The 19,499-nt window shown below is 36.4% G+C and overlaps 1 protein-coding gene and 1 long non-coding RNA gene across 4 annotated transcripts; both read left to right on the forward strand.

Moving 5' to 3' along the window:
• Window positions 1-2,867: 2,867 nt before the first annotated feature.
• Window positions 2,868-7,100, forward strand: LOC124156227. The gene is made up of 2 exons (XR_006864287.1): window positions 2,868-5,892; window positions 6,868-7,100. It is a non-coding gene; the product is annotated as an uncharacterized LOC124156227 (long non-coding RNA).
• Window positions 7,101-9,643: 2,543 nt separating this feature from the next.
• Window positions 9,644-19,147, forward strand: LOC124156228 (CD2 antigen cytoplasmic tail-binding protein 2 homolog). 3 transcript variants are annotated; one of them, XR_006864288.1, is made up of 7 exons: window positions 9,644-9,982; window positions 10,085-10,251; window positions 10,386-10,536; window positions 12,836-13,041; window positions 14,348-14,504; window positions 17,342-18,039; window positions 18,116-19,147. XR_006864288.1 is itself a non-coding variant. In XM_046530632.1 (6 exons), the coding sequence occupies exons 1-6, from the start codon at window positions 9,829-9,831 to the stop codon at window positions 17,539-17,541; spliced, it is 1,035 nt and encodes a 344-aa protein (XP_046386588.1). In that variant the 5' UTR covers window positions 9,644-9,828; the 3' UTR covers window positions 17,542-19,147. The 3 variants fall into 3 exon arrangements, 1 of the variants encoding a protein (XP_046386588.1); XR_006864289.1 differs by having other exon boundaries at window positions 18,167-19,147; XM_046530632.1 differs by having other exon boundaries at window positions 17,342-19,147.
• Window positions 19,148-19,499: the final 352 nt, after the last annotated feature.

A 19,499-nucleotide genomic window follows, 5' to 3' on the forward strand; every position in this document is an offset into this window, starting at 1 on the left:
ACTCGAATACCTCGAATATTAGAAAGTATTCGATATTCGAGGTTTCGAATAGTTATGCGAAAAGTACCGCCTCGAATACCTCGAATACTTTGAATTTCGCATCATACACTGTCGCACGCACGTCGTTGGTAGTTGACTCGGAAAAATGTGGAGAACTGTAGTCATTTAGTGCTCGCAGCGCCGTTTTACGCAAGTTGACGAATTACATCAAATTCGTGGATTTTAGCGGTGAAAAGAGTTCGACGAGGGGAACCGAAAATGGTCGGGTGAAAAAATCCGAAAATCCCCGATTCCCCCCACCAGGAGAACCTCAGTGCCGTGGGATAGCAACAGATAGCAACCTTAGGGCATTTCCCACGATCCGCTATCCCCCTCCATTCAGCACTCGCCTCACCCACTCTGACGCTTTCCTCTTCTCCGAAATCAAACAAAAAGTCCCAGCTCGCACAGGGATCGCATTACGAAGACCCCTCCTTCGAAAAAAATATCGAGTTACGAGAACAATAAAAACGTGTTTCACGCCCTCCCCCTTTTCTCACCCACTGACCTTTTTCTGGCTACCTGCTTCGAAGTTCCCCATTCCTGGAGGTCGACTGCTGTGTGAGTACCGTGGGATACTTACATTAGTGCATTTCCCACGATCCGCTATCCCCCTCCATTCAGCACTCGCCTCACCCACTCTGAGGCTTTCCTCTTCTTCGAAATAAAAAAAAGGTCACAGCTCGCGCTGGGATCATATTACGAAGACCTTAGCTTCGAAAAAATACCAAGTTACACGAGAACAATAGAAACGTGTTTCGGGCCCTCCCTTTTCTCCCCCACTGACCTTTTTTTTCCTACCAGCTTCCAAGTTCCCCATTTCTGCGGAGGTCAACCGCTGCATGAGTCATCTATTAGCACAAAAGGTGTCTAAGAATGACTTTCGTCAATTGATGTTACACCTTTATTGAATTGAAATATTAGTAATGTGCGCGTACTTTCAAAAAGAATAAGACCAAACACGACGTATTTCTGAGTTTATTTAAGCATTTTACGCAAAGAAATAAATGTCAAAATACGATGGAGACTTATTGTTAGCATTCTGGCGAAACTCGATATGAGCAGCAGAGCTTCTCGGAAGTTGATGCAGTATTTTTTTCCGAAAGCATATATCAAGTTACAATTAATGAGTGGTGCTATAAATCTTTATTGTTACAGTCCCAGACAAAGGGATATTTTCTCAGAATATTTGGTTTCTCCCTGATAGCAATTCCAATCCATCTTCTTATCTCGTGAGAACTCCCAAAGATGGACTGAAAATAATTGAAGAAGATCCGGTGGAATAGAGCTTGTATTTTGCAAAATGCCTCAGATTGTCAGCTAGCACTTGGCAGCAGAAGTGGGGGTAAAGCGATGTTAGTTGAATTAATGATATGCCCAATTGTTTCCATAAAATTAAAATATTCATTAATCAGCTAAATTCCTGTTCGAATCATTTAAAGGAAATCAAAATTACTCCCCAAAATCTTGTGCTGCCTGCTGCATAGGCAACCGAGTCAAACATACCAGCATTCATCATTTAGTATTCGAGGTATTCGAAATTCGAGGTATTCGAATATTCGAGCAATGATTTAATATTCGAATTCGAGAAATCTGCTATTCGACCCATCTCTAGTATCCAGTTTCTTAAGTGAAATTTTTTCATCAATGAAGTGTCACTTATAGTCCAGTCGTGGAAGCTTAAAATCTTCTGTAACCTCTGAATTCTTTAACCTTTTCCTGTCGGTGCCTACAATAGAAAAACGTTTTCCATGCTACAAGTAGCATTCGAATATGTATTTGAAACCTCTCTGTGCGAAGCCCTTTTTTAGGGTGAAGTTACTCTGGCATTTTCGTCTCTTAGATTTAGGACCCAACTCAACGGGACGCCCGTCCCTTACTCCGGCCACTTGGCTTGACCCTCTAACCCTATTATAGCACAATTTCCACGGTCAACTTGTTGTGTTACCAGGGTTTTTTAAAATAAAATATTGCATTTAATTTGCATTTATTTACTCATCTTAAAGAATTACTTACATTTTAAGCATAATGGAATTTTAAATGGATTTCTTGCGTTAATAACAACAAAGTTAGTGAATACAAGGTACTAAGACTCTAAATCCAGAAATTCATTATTTTTAACGCTAAAATTTTGTTTAAAAATTGATAACACACAGAACAAAATGAAGAATTAATCTCAAAATATAAAAAAATTGTAGTGTGCAGCAAATATATCATTGCAAAAACCATTGACAATGTAACCACTTGGAACTGGATTGCTGTGGTGAGGATGATCATAAATGAGTGGGAGGGTCGGGCTTAATTGCCGAGGAGTGGCTCTGAAGTCTCGCCAAGCTGGTTCTCACTGTGGGCCTGAATGCATCCGGCAATCGCTAACTCAGCGGTCACTTTGCTTCCCAATGGCTAACTCAGCATCAAACGACCAGATGTCAGGTCTTTGCATATGAAAATGCCCGGGGGCTCCACCTGATGTTCAGTGCGAAAGGGTTAAAACTAAACCAATTGACTTGTAATTTTGTACAAACATGGTGAAAGATTGTGCCAAAAAGCATTAGTGACACTGCTGATTGACACTTCCTCCTGGGAGTGGTTTCCACCCTGTCTTGGGAGTGGAAATTATAAGTGCCAAGATGTAAAAGTGAGTGGAGTTGATGCGACTCCTCGAGATAGTAATGTGATGGTTTCCCCTTGCCTTGCACATGGCAACACTACAGCTGTTAAAGTAAATTTTACTTTGCCCGTAGTGAAATGTGTTTTGCCAAGGTGGTCTCCACCTCCACATGTATGAAGAAGTGCTGCTGCCCTCTCCCCTTGGGTGATGAGAGACTTAATTATGGTCGCCTCCAATCGCCAAGTCACGCTATCTTCACAGGTTTCGGTATCATTGAAATGGCCTACCTTACCCAAGAATTGACCAATACCCCCCTCAGAACACTGTCGCTTTTTGTCCACAGCTGCTAATTCAATGAGTGAACTCGCTTTTGTCACAGCTAACCTCTATATCTAGAGGTCAACCCACCATCCGAAACCCAGTGGATGCACTCGGTGGCTTTAAGGTCAGCTGCAAAAATAAGCTGATCATCTAATTATTTCTAAGGTTACTTAGATATAAATAATATCCACCTCTGAGAAGGGTTGGAAGCGTCAAACAGCACTATGTCACTAATGTTAGTTGACAAGTTGAATCTAGCTATGCTTAAAATTTCAAGTTAATTGGAGGAGATTCAAAGGATTTGGAGGTGAAAAGCTTCAATGAGTGGACTGTAAGGCATTCTTGTTAAGCAGGTGTTATTTCTGTATTGGTTACGTACTTTTTTCTGTATTTAACTTACAGATATCCTTTTCAACAAGTTCCAATTTTAATTGAAATTATTGAACACCATCTTTGAAGTTTTACATTATATTTGCTGTATTTTAGCATCATATTTATCATTTTGTCAAAAATGGGAAAAACTGAAAAGGTAGGTACATATTTAAATTTGAGATTCTAAGATGCACCAATGATTTTTCCTCTGTGGTAGTTTCGTACTTTCCTTGCACTTGAGAGTGACTATAGGTATGCCACTGGCTAGTCCACAGTTATTTCCTTATACAATTCACAGGGAATTTTTTATGAGAGAATAAGAGCACTACTCTATTTTTCTAATGTGCTCCTTTTGGCTGATGCATTCAGGAATATATTAAATTATTGATTGATAAATTCATGTGAAAGAAACTTAGTTATATACAAATGCAGATTTGTATGACATTTTCGAGATGTCAGTACAATTGATGTTTTACAGTGTTGTAAATATTTATGGGAATCCATCCAAACCTTTCTTTAATAGTGTTAATAGATATTGTTGATTATGGTATGCACTAAACTACGTACAGTATGTTTGGGTAAAAAATATTGGATTGTCTTGATAAATTTTCTTTTACGATAGATTGAAAATAATTAATACATAACTTCAAAACATCCAATAATTCAATTTTTATTTTAATACATATAGACTTTTATATACCTACCTCCGATGTAGTTTGGAGGAAGGGATTAGAAGGCATGACTATAAATATGTAATCTTATTTTATGTATGACATAGTGATTTGATTGCTGCCAAAACACAGAACTTTAAGTGTCTGTTTTTATTATTTCTATAATGCTTGTATGGTTGCTCCAAAATATGTAGTGCTGTAATTAAAATTTTAGGCGCCAAAATGTTGAAGTTCTAATGTAGAGAGACGGAAACTCTTCGATGCCTCAGTCATGATTTTAATACTTAACATTAGAGTTATCTGCCCAAGAATTTGGTAAAAACAGATGAATTAAAGTAGAATATACTATGCAAAAATTCATGGCTTGGTTATAGATTAGAATTCATAGGTATAAAAAATGTGATTCTTTTTTGAGGTAGCAGAATATTTTTTGGCATGGTAGGACTGAGGAGATTCTTCTTTAGCCACTGAAAGCATTCTGTCCTTGAGGCCATGTCAATGAAGTGGCTTTTTGAGGTACCATGATCTACAAATGTGGTGATGTTGTGTATTTGCATGGCTACTGTTGACAAAATGATTGAAACCAGTCCAAACAAATTGTCTTACTGCTGAAATTGGAATTATGTACGTATGTGTCATATGCATTGATGTAATATTGTGATTTCTTAAACTATCTTTTTAAAACATTCCTCTTTCTGAGAATTACTGATATTTCTGCATCCTTTGAATTGAAGGTTTAGCCATTTTTATTGTGGTTACTAAAATGTGTCACTAACTGAACTTTTAAATGAAAATATGGATGCCTTTTTTTGCTGCCTAAACAATCTGGGTGATCTGTGTATGCTCCTCTGAGATCAGCTGATGGAATGTTTTGGTTTTACAGAGGACGAGGAGGTTGTTAACCATAAGGGTACCTATACCTACGCATCTGGCTAAGTAAGGCGCAGTGGAATGTGCAAATATTTTATTGAAATGTGCTTTGCGTTGCTCGATGGCAGACCTAACTGTCACCTAATTCTAGATGTTGGTTTTAAGTAGGTGACACAATTGCAATAACTCTTTAGAATATGATTCATTTACCAGTTAATTTCTTTTCTTCGCAAAAATTTTAAATATATGTACAATCATATATCCACCAATATCACCTATGCACACACCTATGAATAGAGCTTTTATTCTGGGATATATTTACCCATGGATGGCAGATTAGGTCTCTAACCCTCCAGCCACTGAGGATGGCAAATTACTCTGCATTGGATTTTCTGTTTTCTGCAAATTAATGTTTGTCATTTTTGCAGTTCATTGTAATTTATTCTTAGAGCTATTAATACTCTTACTTTTTCATCACCCAGACTCAAGATGGAAAGTAATTTAATCCAGTTAGCATTAAATGCATTATGATTAAGTTTAATGACCATCTTTATTTTTCTCTATAAATATAGTCTCAATGCCTATAAAGAATGCTTTTAATTTCAATTTTTGCTGCCGCAATGATTCTTATTAAACTAAACAATGATATAATTGCATAACTTATAATGCAGTGTAGTTTTCATATTAACAAAGATAAGAAAAATATTTTGAATCGTTACAGATTATCAAGTCATGATTTACACATTCCATTCACCTCTCCTTTCTGGCTGTGGTTTCCTAATTGTGGTTTGTAAATCATTGCTTCCTTGTTGGATCCATAGCAGAAAGGCTCCAGTTGCCTTTCATGTTCTATCAACTTGTGCCACATAGTAAATTATGACCATTTAAGTGATAAATGCATCTCGGAACTTTAATTGAAGGGGGACAGGAACATGTGCTTAAATATCAACTTGGCTCAAGATGTTATTGGAAAGTATGCTTAATTGGTACTGGAAATTAAATATATTTGTAAGTAAAAAGAGGCTATTTTGCTATCAATTAATTTTGCTAATCTCAATCTATATATCTATGTAAGCTTACCACACAATTGACACACCATTGCAGTTTTTTAAAAGCAGTTTCTTCCAGAGTTTCGAACACTGGATGAGCTCAGCCATTTTTCACTTCCATCTTTATTCGCCTTTGCTTCACTTCTTTTCTCATAGAAATATTTTTAGTTCTATGCTCAGTTCCTCTGTTGAAATTCAACTGTAGCGAGTGGGGGCCAGCAGACCAAGTGGTTAAAACCCCCTGAAATGTTTGTGAGGTATGGCCATCACAGTGTACTGCCTCAAAACAGAAACTGCAAATTTTTATGTGCTATGTTCTTGTAAAAAAATTCATGGTTTTGTCATTCATTTTCATTTTTCAGACAGAGCTGTGTAACAAACATGCTTACTAATAGAAAAATATTCCCGATGAATTGCGAAAACCTTGATAATTTTATAAAGTAATGTTGACTTACCTTTAAAAAGATTCCATTTCTATGCAAGAGAGTAATTTGCCTTGCATGGTGGAGCCTCTATTACCAGTTGCTCAATGAAGCTTTGGTTGTATTTGCCTCTCACTTCCCTTGTTGTGCTCTGCAAAGACTCCTCAACCACCCTCCTCACTTACATTCTCCCTTTTCTACCCCGAACCTCTTCAAAACAACTAGTTTTTCATTGGAAAGGGCGCATAAAATGTTCTGAAAGCATGACTCAGAAGTCACCGTAAACATTTCTATGAAAAGTTATGTAATGGATAAAACATTTAGTTCACTTATCACTTAGGGCTTTTCCAGCCATTAGGACTGGTAATTGAAGCTCTACCATAGTGCTTTAAATCTTACAATATTTTGTTTAGCTAATTTTAAGCCTATGATAAATATAGGATCAATATAATACACTTGTAATCTGTAAAAAATGCAGTGAGTTATTGATAGCATTTTTTTCTCATCCTCAGGGGTGATGAGGTGGAAAAAATTCATGTTGATGATATTCCTGGTCAAGGTATTTTGAAAAATATTTCCATCCATCTTCATATCAGTGACAGAAAATATTGATGATATAATATGACTCGGTTAAAATATAATACAGATATAATAAATATCCTAGAAAATATCTTTGTGTACTAAGTTCGTATGTGGTATCCAAATAAATTTTATTTTCCTGGAGTGGAAAATTAACATGTTTTAATCTCCATGTATGTATTTACCTCTTGGCTGGTGAGTTTTCTATATTTTTTCTTTTAACAAAATTTTTTTTTATATTTTGGTTGAAATACACAATCAATTTGTGAATGCTAATTATGAGAGAAATGTTGTTCAGAAACATACACTTCTCATCCCTACTGTCATGAGTGCTTAACCCCTTCACTCCTAACGTCGGGTGGAGCCGACGAGCGTTTTCATATGCGGAAGACCTAACATTGGGTATAGCTGTCATGGATTTTTCAAAGCAAACAACTGGATGGCGGCTACAGCCGACGCGAGGGAAGGGGAGTTACCGCAGAGGTAGCAATTTTTGGATGCATTCATGCCCAGCCTTAGACCCAGTTTAGCAAGAGCTTAGGGCCACTCCTCAGCAATTAAGCCTGACCCTCTCTCTCTTTATTGTCCTTACTGCAGGAATATGATGTGAAGTGGTTATATTTTCAACTGTTTTTGCAAGGATATATTTTTATGCATTCTACAATTTTTTTATACTTTGACATGAATTCTGCACTTTGTTCTCTGCATGAGGAATTTTAAAATGAAATTTTAGAGTTATGAATAACAGACTTCTGGACGTATAGTCTTAGTACCTTGTGTTCACTATCTTATTGTTCTTATGAACGGTAGAAATTTGGTTAAAATTCCACTATGCTTAAAAAAATGTTAGTAATATTCCCTATGTAGCCGGGACATCCGAAATATAGCAAGAATTCTGGGGAAACATAATATAATGACACGTTTTAACTGTGTCACGAAGACATCCAACCTCTTATGCAAGGCCAAGGATCGCGTGCCCATGAATACCCAAAGCGGAATATACGAAGTTAAGTGCTCTTGCGGAGACTCATACATCGGCCAAACATCAAGAGCCATGAAAATCAGAATGCAAGAACACCTAAGGGCCACCAAAAATAGACAGTTTCGGTTATCCGCCATCGCCGAGCACGTATGGGAAGGACCAACACAATGTGGACTTCGAAAGCGCAAAAATCATTGCTAGAGAAAAACATTACTTTCCACGACTCATACGAGAGGCAATAGAAATCGCAAAAACATCCACTTTCAACAGGGAGGACAGCTATTCGCTCTCAAACACATGGAAGAGACTCTTACCCACGGACCAATCAGAACGCACCTAGCCCAAACCAAGGCCTATATAAGACGGGCAAAAAACCTGCATCCGATACTTCGTACCTGAAGACGCTAGCTGCAACGCCGGCGAAACTGTTGTCTTGAAGATGAATCGACGCGGAGGTCAACCCGGAAACCTTGCTGCGTATGATCAGTTTTATTGTTCCATCCTCTTCTGAGGGTTTTCAGGAGTCATCTATCTCTTATTCCTCTTAGAAAGTTGTCATTGTATACTCATTAGATCCATTTGATCTTCATCATTATTCTGTAGCACATTGCATTTGCTTCCACTCTTGTTTTATCTTCTGCTGCTATCATCCATGCCTCGGTATAAAGTACCAGTCCGGAGCTACCTGGGCTGGGAGACCTCACACTTGCAGGTCTGTGTCTCTCCTGCTTCAGAAACATGCACTATGCTAACATCACTTGTTCTTGTGTTGTAATAACAAAAGAAGAAAGATTGCTTGATGACAAAAGTGTGGAAAGTGTTCCCAACTTTTCAAAATCAGAGACAGGTGATTTGGGTACAGAGTCAAGGAAATTCCCTCCTCCGCAGCCCATTGCTGAGTAAATATTCTCAATCCATTACTCTTCATGATGGAGAGATATTGCACTGCTTATGTGATTGCTTATGTTTTTTTTTCCTTGGCGCTGCTGGTGTCCTCCAGCATTTCTGAATGGTGGCCCCCTTTCTCAATGTCAAAGATCAGGCAATGATTTACATAGGCATCAACATCTGCACTTTCAAGGGAGATTGGGAGACAAATATGGGGGAATAGGCCCTCCTTGGAACAGAATATTGTGTGACTTTGGAGTAATTTATCTTCGCAAGCTCTTCCACTAGTGGACCAGGTAAGACCTGCATGGTTTCACTTCTCAAATAGGTATATCTCAGACGGATGCTCATTCATTTTTTTGACCGTCAACCATGGTAAGGGTTTCTGAGGAGTGGGAACACTGCAATGAAGGGGGTTCAAATGATGGATGCTTATTTTGATATCAAAGATAATCAAGTAGCCCATTCATGCAGGATTACTATACAAGCAACTATACAGTTTGGTGTTATTACGAATTCCTATCACTGGTATCTCGATCAATTATCCTGCATTATGATTCTGCGTCCTCATGTCTAATCCTTGCAAGCTGAGAAGGGAGGAAAACAAGCAAAGGGAAAGTGGTTTTGAAGTACATGGAAGTACATAATGGGTGCGGGCTTTTTGAAAACCACTAAAATAATGCATCTGTAAGTTATTGCATCTACATTAAACTGCATTTTTAGTGGAAAAGTATGGATCACCAGATAGGTTGATTAATTCCACGTTTGAATTTCTTAAGCAACGTACTTTATTTCCCGCCATCAATTGTGATTGGCTTGATTAACATTTCGGTCTTCAGAACAAATGAGTTACGAATTGAAAAATTTGGCTGAATTGTAAATCGTGTGTGGAACAAGTTAATTTTTCTGCCTTTGTAAACGTTTGAACACGGTTAAGGAAGAGTGCAATCCTAATCTTGCAGAGTTTTAAATGGAAAGACATATTTCATTTACGTGAAATTTTCGAAATTAACCCTGCTACATAATGTCTAAGCGGAAACTGGAGGATGAACTTGAAGAAGATTGGGCTGACGCCAAAGTCACGAAAACAGGTGTTAAATTGAACTCATTGGACTCAGACGAAGAAGATGATGGCCAAGAAAGAAATTATGATATTCTTCCGGAGGACGAAATTGAAGGTGAGTGCCGGAGTTCGTTTGCACACCGTATTATTTGTAATCATGAAGATAATGACAGATACCCCCTACAAAGGTGTAACGCCAATGATCCTTGTATTTTAGGGCAAGAGGATTCAACAGCCGACTTTGATGGAAATGTGCGCATTACACCATTCAATATGAAGGAAGAAATGGAGGAAGGTCATTTTGACACAGATGGAAATTACCACTGGAAAAAGGAAGGGAAGCTAATTAGAGACAACTGGCTTGATAACATTGATTGGGTCAAGGTAGTGTGTTCATGTTATATTTGTATCTTGGTGATGAAATTTAAATTCCTACAAAAGTATATTTTAGTTTATGGAAACAATTTATGCCTAATAATAACAAGAGCGTGGATATTGCATTTCAATGCTGTATTTAGGTTAAACAGTCCAGTGGACAGAGTGAAGCTGTTCGAGAGTCAGATGGAGATGACAGCAGCAGTGTACCATTCGATCATATTTCAGTCTATAAAAAAATGATAGAACTGATGAAGCCAGGAGAAACGGTTGCTCAGTCGTTAAGAAGACATGGTGAGTGTTGCACATACCCAGTGTTAAAATGTTCTTTAGTGGAAGACTTTTTCTTTTCAACTGCTTTAGTCCACGTTTAATATTTTCTACCCATACAATACTATGGTAGATGTTTGTTTAGTGGTGAAAAATTGAAAAAAATAACAACTATCAAATCAATTGAGGTAAAGAAAATACAACATTTAGTTTGAGAAAAGTGCATGTCATTTCTAGTCCTGTTGGGTGTGTAACTGATGTGTGTATCTCACTCTATAATGCCTCTACTCTAATGTATTACAGAGGAACCCTATAGGAATTGGTAATTTTCCAGGTAAGAGGAGTGTAGGTTAAAAAGAATCTTAGAATTTGGTCTGGAAGCATTGGTGAAAGATAAGGATTAACTATGAGAAAATTCCGTAAATGATTTGAGTGAAACATGCTGTATACAAGGTTAATTATCCAGGTTCTATTTGGGGAAGGAGGACAAAAATGACATTTTACTCAACTTTCTGATAAAAAAAATGTAGCGGCAATTCGTAGACGAAGTCTTCGCGCAACTGGACTAGCTTCAGCCGTTAGTTCAGAAAAATAAAAATGAGGTTCCACCGTCTTACTTTGGTTTGTCAACCATTATTAAAGTAACTTTCAACGAACTAAGACAACAAACCCATAGCTACTGACTTCTTTACATTGATAAAAAGGGCATTGTCCGCTAAGGTACGAAATTACATATTTCACAGAAATCTTAACACTTTCCATGCAGTGTGGTTTTTTGATATGTTTTGTCGGCCCTAGGTGGGTTTTCTGGCTGCTGGTAGACTCCCTTAGGATACTTGTGCAAATGCCTCCTGCAACTTGCATCTAACTCAATGTGATTCTTAACCACCCAGAGACCAGTTTCTTGAATGCTTCAGAGTCTTGGCGAATGGGCCAGAGAGGGTGATATGGGCCTGAGGCATAAATTGAAGCTGAATCAGGTCTTATGAAAACCTATCACCAATAGTGTACTGATTAAAATGTTATTGTTGTATCGTTTCAAATATATGTTAATTAGTTTTACTCACATCCTCATCAATTGGGTGGTTTCCTATTTTTTTATTGCCTAAATTGAAAGATTATTACTCCTGGAGTATGTATTCAATGCTTTTAGATTTTTAAATGACGATATCTATTTTTTTGCGACTAAATGGAAAGTAAAAATTTTCGCGATTTAAAAAAAAAGTGAAAATGAAAAAAAAAGCGAAAACACGACGGCGAAGTATGAATGCTGGGAAAAGCCGGCGAGACATCATTCTGGTTCCGGCTTCCACGGTGTGAGGTCATAGTGGTGCGAGGCTATGAGCACCGTCACGATACAGGCTGCTAGCAGGGTACTCTGCTACCTGCTAGCAGCCTGTATCGTGACGCTTGGTGGTGGCACTTGGCTTAAATAAGGATTACATATTAATAACCTATCAAACGAAGGAAAATTTCCAACCATAGGCATTTAATAGGTGATTATTAAGAGATGTTTCCCTGAGCTCTGTGCTTCATGCATGCATTGGTAATCTCAGGCGATGTAAAACTCCTGACTACTTGTATAGCATCTAGGCCCCTGTGACATCATGTGGAGTGGCATTGCATAGGCGCCAATGTGGCCTTTTTCAAATGAGGTTAAAATTGACTATTAACATTCATCTAAACTGAGATATCTAAAACCAAATAATTTGTATATTAAAATGCAACTGATTGCTTCGCTTTCTACCCTGCTTTTTATCCTGTTTTGAGAAATTCACCTTACCTCGTAAGCATGCTCTGATTGCATTGTTCTCCCAGGCAAATATGTGTTGACTGGAATCAAGATTCTTCTCTGGGTATTGGGATATGTTTTATTTTTTTTAAATGCAAAAGTAAGGTATGCTTCCTATCAGTTTGTTTTGATTTTGTAAGTATGTGAGTTAAATAGTGGCATGCAGGGAATGTGAAGCACTTAGACTTTAGGTGATGATTAAGCTGTCTTTTATCATAGTTTCAGTTTGATTCAATTTCGTTATTCCCAATTTTTATATTTTCATGAAGAGGTTGTGATTGTGTCTACAATAATCAGTAAAATCTGTATCCTGATATACTCAGTCGGGACTAATGCTATTTGCCTTTAGAAACAATAGGTAGCAAATTTTATGAATTGGTTAATATACCTACTTAAAATGACATTTTTCATTATAATTTGAACACCTATGGTGTCTTTTCTGTGTCAACATCTCTATATTATCATCATATATTAGTAATTATATTTATTTTATTAATTACGTAGAGGTTATAAATAATTTTTAAATCAAAGGTGGACGCGGCAAAACTGGATCAGCCTCTCAGAGGTGGTGCAAACGTGGTAGTAAAAGTGGTGGATCAGACAATACCTCAGGTGAATCTGGTGATGCCTCAGGGAGAGAAAATGTTATAAAACTGACGGAGTTGGCAGATGAGCTTCTGACGGAGACTGGAAATATGGATGTGTACCAAGAAAGTTTTGAATTTATCAAGGCCAAGGTAGGTTTCCAAATTAAGAATCTGAAAACAAAAAAAGGAGATATCTCAAATGAATCGACATTTTTTCTCCATAATTTGAGTTTTCCATTGTTTTTGTGTCATAATTTGAGAAATATGTATGATAACTTGGAGAAATCTTTTCCTCTTGAGATTATGAATTATTTTATAATATTCAATTGTTCGAAAAGACTTCTTAGGAAGGGTATTTTTTGAAGGGACGAGGAATTCTGACTGCGTTTACTGATCTAGCATCTTCTTAGCATATGAGACCCCTTGCGGCACTGACTGTCAATCAGTGATGAAAATATTTTCCAGACCACTTCTAAAAGAGTTAGAGAGCTGAAACTTTGTGCAGAGGTGGGGATCCAAAAATTATTTGAAGAAAAAATTTCAAAAATGCTTACCTTCCGCAGCCTTCCCCCAGAAAACTATTCAAAATGACATCAATTCTGGTTTTTCCATGCTTGTCTCTTGTTAACACCCTTGTATACCCAGAGCACTGAAGGTATCTTAACATCTGTTAATTATTTGGATAGGTGGAGGATTGGTGTGCTTTTGCTTGTTTACACCTGAAATCTGGAGAAATAATTCTTCCAACCCGAACTTTAATGGGCTATCCATTATTCCTAGGGTTTAAGCAACACACGTTATGAAATTTTTTCCCTCCCTTCGAAAATATTCAAAATGCATTGATTTCAGTGTTTCCATGCATTCCTCTGTTCGACAGCCTCTAGAACCAAAAGTAAACAGGTGATCGTACGAAGGGAATTCTCAAGCATTAAGGTATCTGTAGGCAACAACATTTGGTCACTTACCATGCTTGCATCTTTGGGTTATACACCTTCTCCATATTAATTATGAATTTTGTGGGATAAAGACTGAATGAATGCCTGATAACTGCTTGTCCTCTGTCACATCCAATCAATATCCATTCAAATGTTAAAGATAGTGAATTAGGAAATGTTGCAGGTAATGGTGGTATAGGAACTCTGGATACGACCTGTACATTTTTGAACACATGTTTTCACTCTATTTATACATTTTGTGTATAAATGTAGAAGTCTGAATGAACTGAGGCAGTATTAATTTCATAAATTATAAATCTTTCACTATCAAATACGTATGTATGACATTTTCCATTGTGTGCCATTGAAAAGTTTCAATTTTGAGCTATCAAATGATGGCATTTGTCTTCAAATCAAGTTCGTTTTAGATTTTTTTCTAGTTTTGGTATTATTTTTCTTGCAAAATTTTGTTATTAACTGTCTGTTGTATATGTTCTATTTCAATTCTATCATTTATTTAGATTGATAGGAGTGAAGTGAAACCTGCAGTTGTCTCTGATCCTCTGGATATGTATGCTGATGATTTTGATGAAAAGGAAAAGGCTCGTTTGGCAAATACAGAAGAGAAGTCTGAGGAAAAAAGCAATGAAGATGACCAGAAATTCGAGGATAAACCAGGTACATTTTGTGTGGCTGTGAAACTTTGACTTCCTCTCTCTCCGAGTACATATTTTGCCTTCGTACCAGTGCCAATTTCTGTCATTTATAAAGTTTTATTTACACAAAGCATGTGGTGAGCACAAAGTTTGGGAATTGGGGCCGAATGCAACTAGTGGTTGAAAAAATAAAATGAGCTTTACATATTCCTTTCTTTTTGTGGTCCATATTTTTTCATTTGATGGACCTACCTGAAATGGGCTGTTTTATCTGTATCAAATTTTATCTGCTAAAAAGATGGTCTCCGAGCTGAAAATTAATAATACCTGTGTATCCTAACGCTAAGTTGATTCAAATATGCACATTTCCCTCTAACCTTGAGGGATGAGTTGTTTGGGATTTTTAATTGTCTTGAATTTTTATAAAATGAGATATAAGATAAGCATGTGTTGCTTTACCAGAATATCATAAACACACTAGTGAAAAACCTCAGAGAAGCATGTTGCCATAATATTTTATTTTTGGAAATACTTATAAAGATATAAGGCATTTGCTTGAAGATGTGTTATCTCATTTCAACGTGCTTCACATTTAATTATAGAATCTCCCTCCTAATCACGAGTTTTGGACTTGTGACTAGGTGACCAAAAATTTCCTTAATCTCCAAAATTTCAAGGGGCGAACCTAAAAACCATAACGGGCACTTTGATAATGTCTGTCTGTACATATTTAAATATGTAGTCAACATTATTTCTTGAACCTGTACAACCAAAACTATGTATTCCATCTTTTTAACATTTAGACTGAAAGGATGCAACCAAACACCAGTTAATATTTTAATATTTAAACTGATTTTTCTTTAAATCTGCACATTATAGAGGCGAAAATGTCGATAGACAAATAAGATACGTGCTTCTGTTAACACAGCCATAACTCATAAATTATCAGCACACGATGATACGATCACGATCACGATGAGAAAAAATTTGGGTTTATGGTACCAATGAAAATTTTGAAGTCTGCTACAGCAGCTTTGTGATTAGTGATGGGCTTAGTCGGTCATTCTCGTGATCCCAATCACGGTCACCATTCATTTGAGTGACTCTGTCATGATCGGCAGGTCATAAATAAATGGGTCATGATTGTGGGAAGTGGACGGCAATCACGACCGCGTAGACAATCACGACCAAGGAGGCAATCACTACCTTGTTGTCTATCATGACCCGCTGATCGCTGTCTTCTTAAGGGCAATATCTATGTTTCTCGTTAAAAATAAATTGAATGTATCATAAATACTAAAAGAACTGCATCAAGTAGATGCGCTGTCAATTAAGTAAATGAGTAAAATTCTTAATCTGGAGAGTAAAATTATTTTTTCTAAATTTATGTATTTACATGTATTGTTAATATCCTATATTTTTTGCTGTAGTTAATTTGTAATTTATCTATAGGCTTTCACAGGTTTTTCACTCTCCCTTTCATTTTTGAGTATTTTCCTGCAGTGGATTTTTTTTGCATAATATATCTCTGACTTATTTCCTATCGCTTTTTTCACACTTATGTATATATTTCCTTACACTTATTTCATGTATTTTTGACGACGGGCTACATGGAAGTAGGGACTGCCCCATACTCTATCTCGCCCAAATAAAGACGAGTTGTTTGTGTTACTAACCTGTAGAGTTTTTTCATTTGATAAAACCAGAAACTAGTTTATTTTTATCTCAATTACTTCCAAAACATTCATAAATAGAGAATGTGCCTGAAATGTTGTTTATTGTACTCCTTTTATTATTTTTCAAGATACAGAATCATAACAACAATAATTTCCAATCATTCGTAGGACGTAGGGTTCATGATCAATATTTTTGTATGGAAAGTCATAAAAAATAATGGAACTGATTGAAAGGCATGATAGAAAATTGGGCTGTCTCAAGATCTTCGGCATATCACTTGAGATATGTATGCCATCCGTACCCTGAAATGTCGATTACAGAAAAATTTACAATTATTATGAACATTACCCCTAAAAGTGATTGCAATACCATTCCATTCATCACCATGAGTTAAATAGCAGTCAAAAATGGCCAATTCAAGTCACGACTGACAATCATCAATCGCGACATCTTCGAAGAATGATAGCGATTGAACTGTGTTTGAGAATGACCTATGCAATGAACAATCACGAATGACCAAATAGCTGGTGATTGACGGAGAACGACCACGATCATGAATGACCTGCGTCTGGAAATGACCCGCGCGGTAATCCAAACAATCATGAATGACCGACTATCGCGACTGAAGGAGAACGTCTACGATCATGAACGACCGACGTGAGGAAATGATCCTCTCGGTCATCTGAATGATCCCGTTCACCAATCAATCTCAGAGATGACCCTGGTCACATGATTCGATCGTTCATGACCGACCCATTACTATTTGTGATTATACTTGGGTAAATAATTCAGTTTTTCATTGCTTTTCTTTTGAATGTTTTGAATTTTTTCTCCTGTTTCAAGTGAACAGACATGTTTGTATGATCATTTTTATTCAACATATCAAATGAACACAGTTTTTAAAAGCACACTTGTCCTGGGTTATCATTCATGAAGAAAACTAGGAGCGATGACACGTTCTATTACTACACAAATCCAATTTATGCAGTAATTGCCAACACAATAAAAAGTACTTCCGGCGAAACATCAGATGTGCCACTATTTTCATTACAATCCCCCGCTTTTTGTTTATTTTACATTGTCAATTAGAATTGTTGTCCGTTATCATGTTACTCTCGCTGTTTCTTCATGTCGTCAGTATGAATCTTTGCAATGTATTAAAATATATTCTATAATTTTTAGTTGAGCTTGCCTGGGAATTCAAGTGGAGCAAAGATGCTGATGAAGTCCATGGGCCTCACACCACCGAGCAGATGCAGAAATGGGTTGATAGTGGACATTTCAAACGTGATTCAAACAGTGGTGAAGTTTGGGTCCGAAAGTGTGGGCAAGAAGGCCCATTCTATTCCTCTAGCCGTGTTGATTTTGAGTTGTATCTCTGAAAATCAAGACTCCATAAAAGCTGTGTGTGTGTATTTTTCTTCTTCTTTGGTCTTTATTGGTTTATCTGTAAAGATTATTTGTTTCTTGAACCTCCTTCATGTAAGAATACTGTTTTGCCTCTTTTGTTGTGAAAATGACTAGGGACTCCTGTGTAACTGAATATAATTGTGAGTTTAAATGACTGTCTTGAACGATTTGTTTGTACAAATGATGTTGTATTTTATTTTCATGGATTATTTTGTATTTTATTGAAGGTAAAATATGGAAGGTTAAGTTTTGAATCTTAGAAGAAAAAAATGCACTATCAATATGAAAACTAGTACAATGAAGTCTATTGTGTAAGTGAACCTATAGGTGAGAATACAAGTGTGCATAAAAGTTATGCATGTGAATTAAGTTGATGAGAGGCTTGTATTTTTAAGACTAATGAAAGGAGTTGCATGAATGAATTAAGTGAAAACGATGGATTTTGTGGCCAGAATTAAAAAAGGTCTAAGGTGAGTTACATTGTTGATCTTTGCATAATAATCACTTTCTAAAAAAAATTCACTGGAATTTTTGACATGTTCTCAGGGCATCTGTTTTTAAATATATATCATAAAATAGATATGTTGCTGACTTCAGATATTATTGGCAGCGGAAGAAATGCAAATCCAAAATAGTTGTGGAAATTTAAAATTGAAGTAACAGTGAAGACTGAGAAGCATATTAAAGAAAATAATTTTTGATCTAAAAAGAGTTGTGCAGTTAGGTGTAACAAAGATGCATACAACTGGAGAAGAGGACCAAGATACTGATTCAAGTATAAATAATGGAGGTATGGTATTTCTCGATGGCAACTTATGATTAGAGATGGATAATTTGGCTTTGCTGTCTAGCGTCACATAGATTTTAGGTCTTTACATCATATTTTGGTCTTCGTATGTACCATATTCGCTTTTGGTGAATGAAGTTTTGTTTTAGATTTGGTCCTGGAACATTCCAAAGCTTAAACATTTGTAAAATGCTTGGTTTTACTACGCTTGGTCGGCTGATTTCCACCATTTTTTAAATGAAGTGTGGAGAGGTAGCTGACCCGTGAAATTTATGATCATTATTTCACTCTCATTTCTGCTTACATCCCTGATTTATTGGATGATCAGAAAATGATGAACTTCACGATAAATTATTCTAATAGGTATTTTAATGAATTTAAAAGCTTTATCTGTATGAATTCTGGAATCATCATTCCTGTAGTAATTACTCTAATCAAGAGAGATGCTTTTCTCTTGGATGGTAATCACTCATATTTCTTTGCTAGTGCCTAGAGGCTCTTCAAGTGTGTGTGAATGGAAGAGCACTGTATAGAAATTGCTTGAATATACTCTTTCATTTAGGATTAATAAATTATTGAAGCTTTCACTTTTGGCCAACCAGTAGGATAAGTATCTAATGAACAGTATGTGTGTAGATATGAAAGTGAAATAGGTACAGGGGTGGATGTACATCTTCTTTTGTTGTGTGTATCTTGAGTATTGTCAGTCCCTCATACAAAATTGTTCCGTTTAGATTTATCTTGTCAGTTTCATGAATAAAATATGTAAGTACTGAGTTTTAATGATTTAACCATCGTGTTTAATTTTTTAAATCAATCATTGGCATCAATTGAGAGCAGCATTAATATTTTTCTTTCATTACTACTCTTTCCAGAGTGTTATAGATAAATGCTTTTCAAATTTATTGTAGTTTTATTGAGTGACTTTAACTGATGAATTACTTGTTCGTGAATTCATATTTTAAGAGGCATTTGGGGTCAGTGTAGTTCATTTTTTAGAGATCAATCTGTGCAGTGTTTTGGACAAATCACAATTAAATTAAAAACTTTTGACATGTTTGCATAACCTTAGTATTTCCAAAAGATAATTTATAATTTTAGCACTATGATGATAATATGAAGTAAGATTGGACAGTTATAAAT

The sequence above is a fragment of the Ischnura elegans genome, chromosome 3 (genome assembly GCF_921293095.1).
Source record: "Ischnura elegans chromosome 3, ioIscEleg1.1, whole genome shotgun sequence".
Taxonomy (NCBI): Eukaryota; Metazoa; Arthropoda; class Insecta; order Odonata; family Coenagrionidae; genus Ischnura; species Ischnura elegans.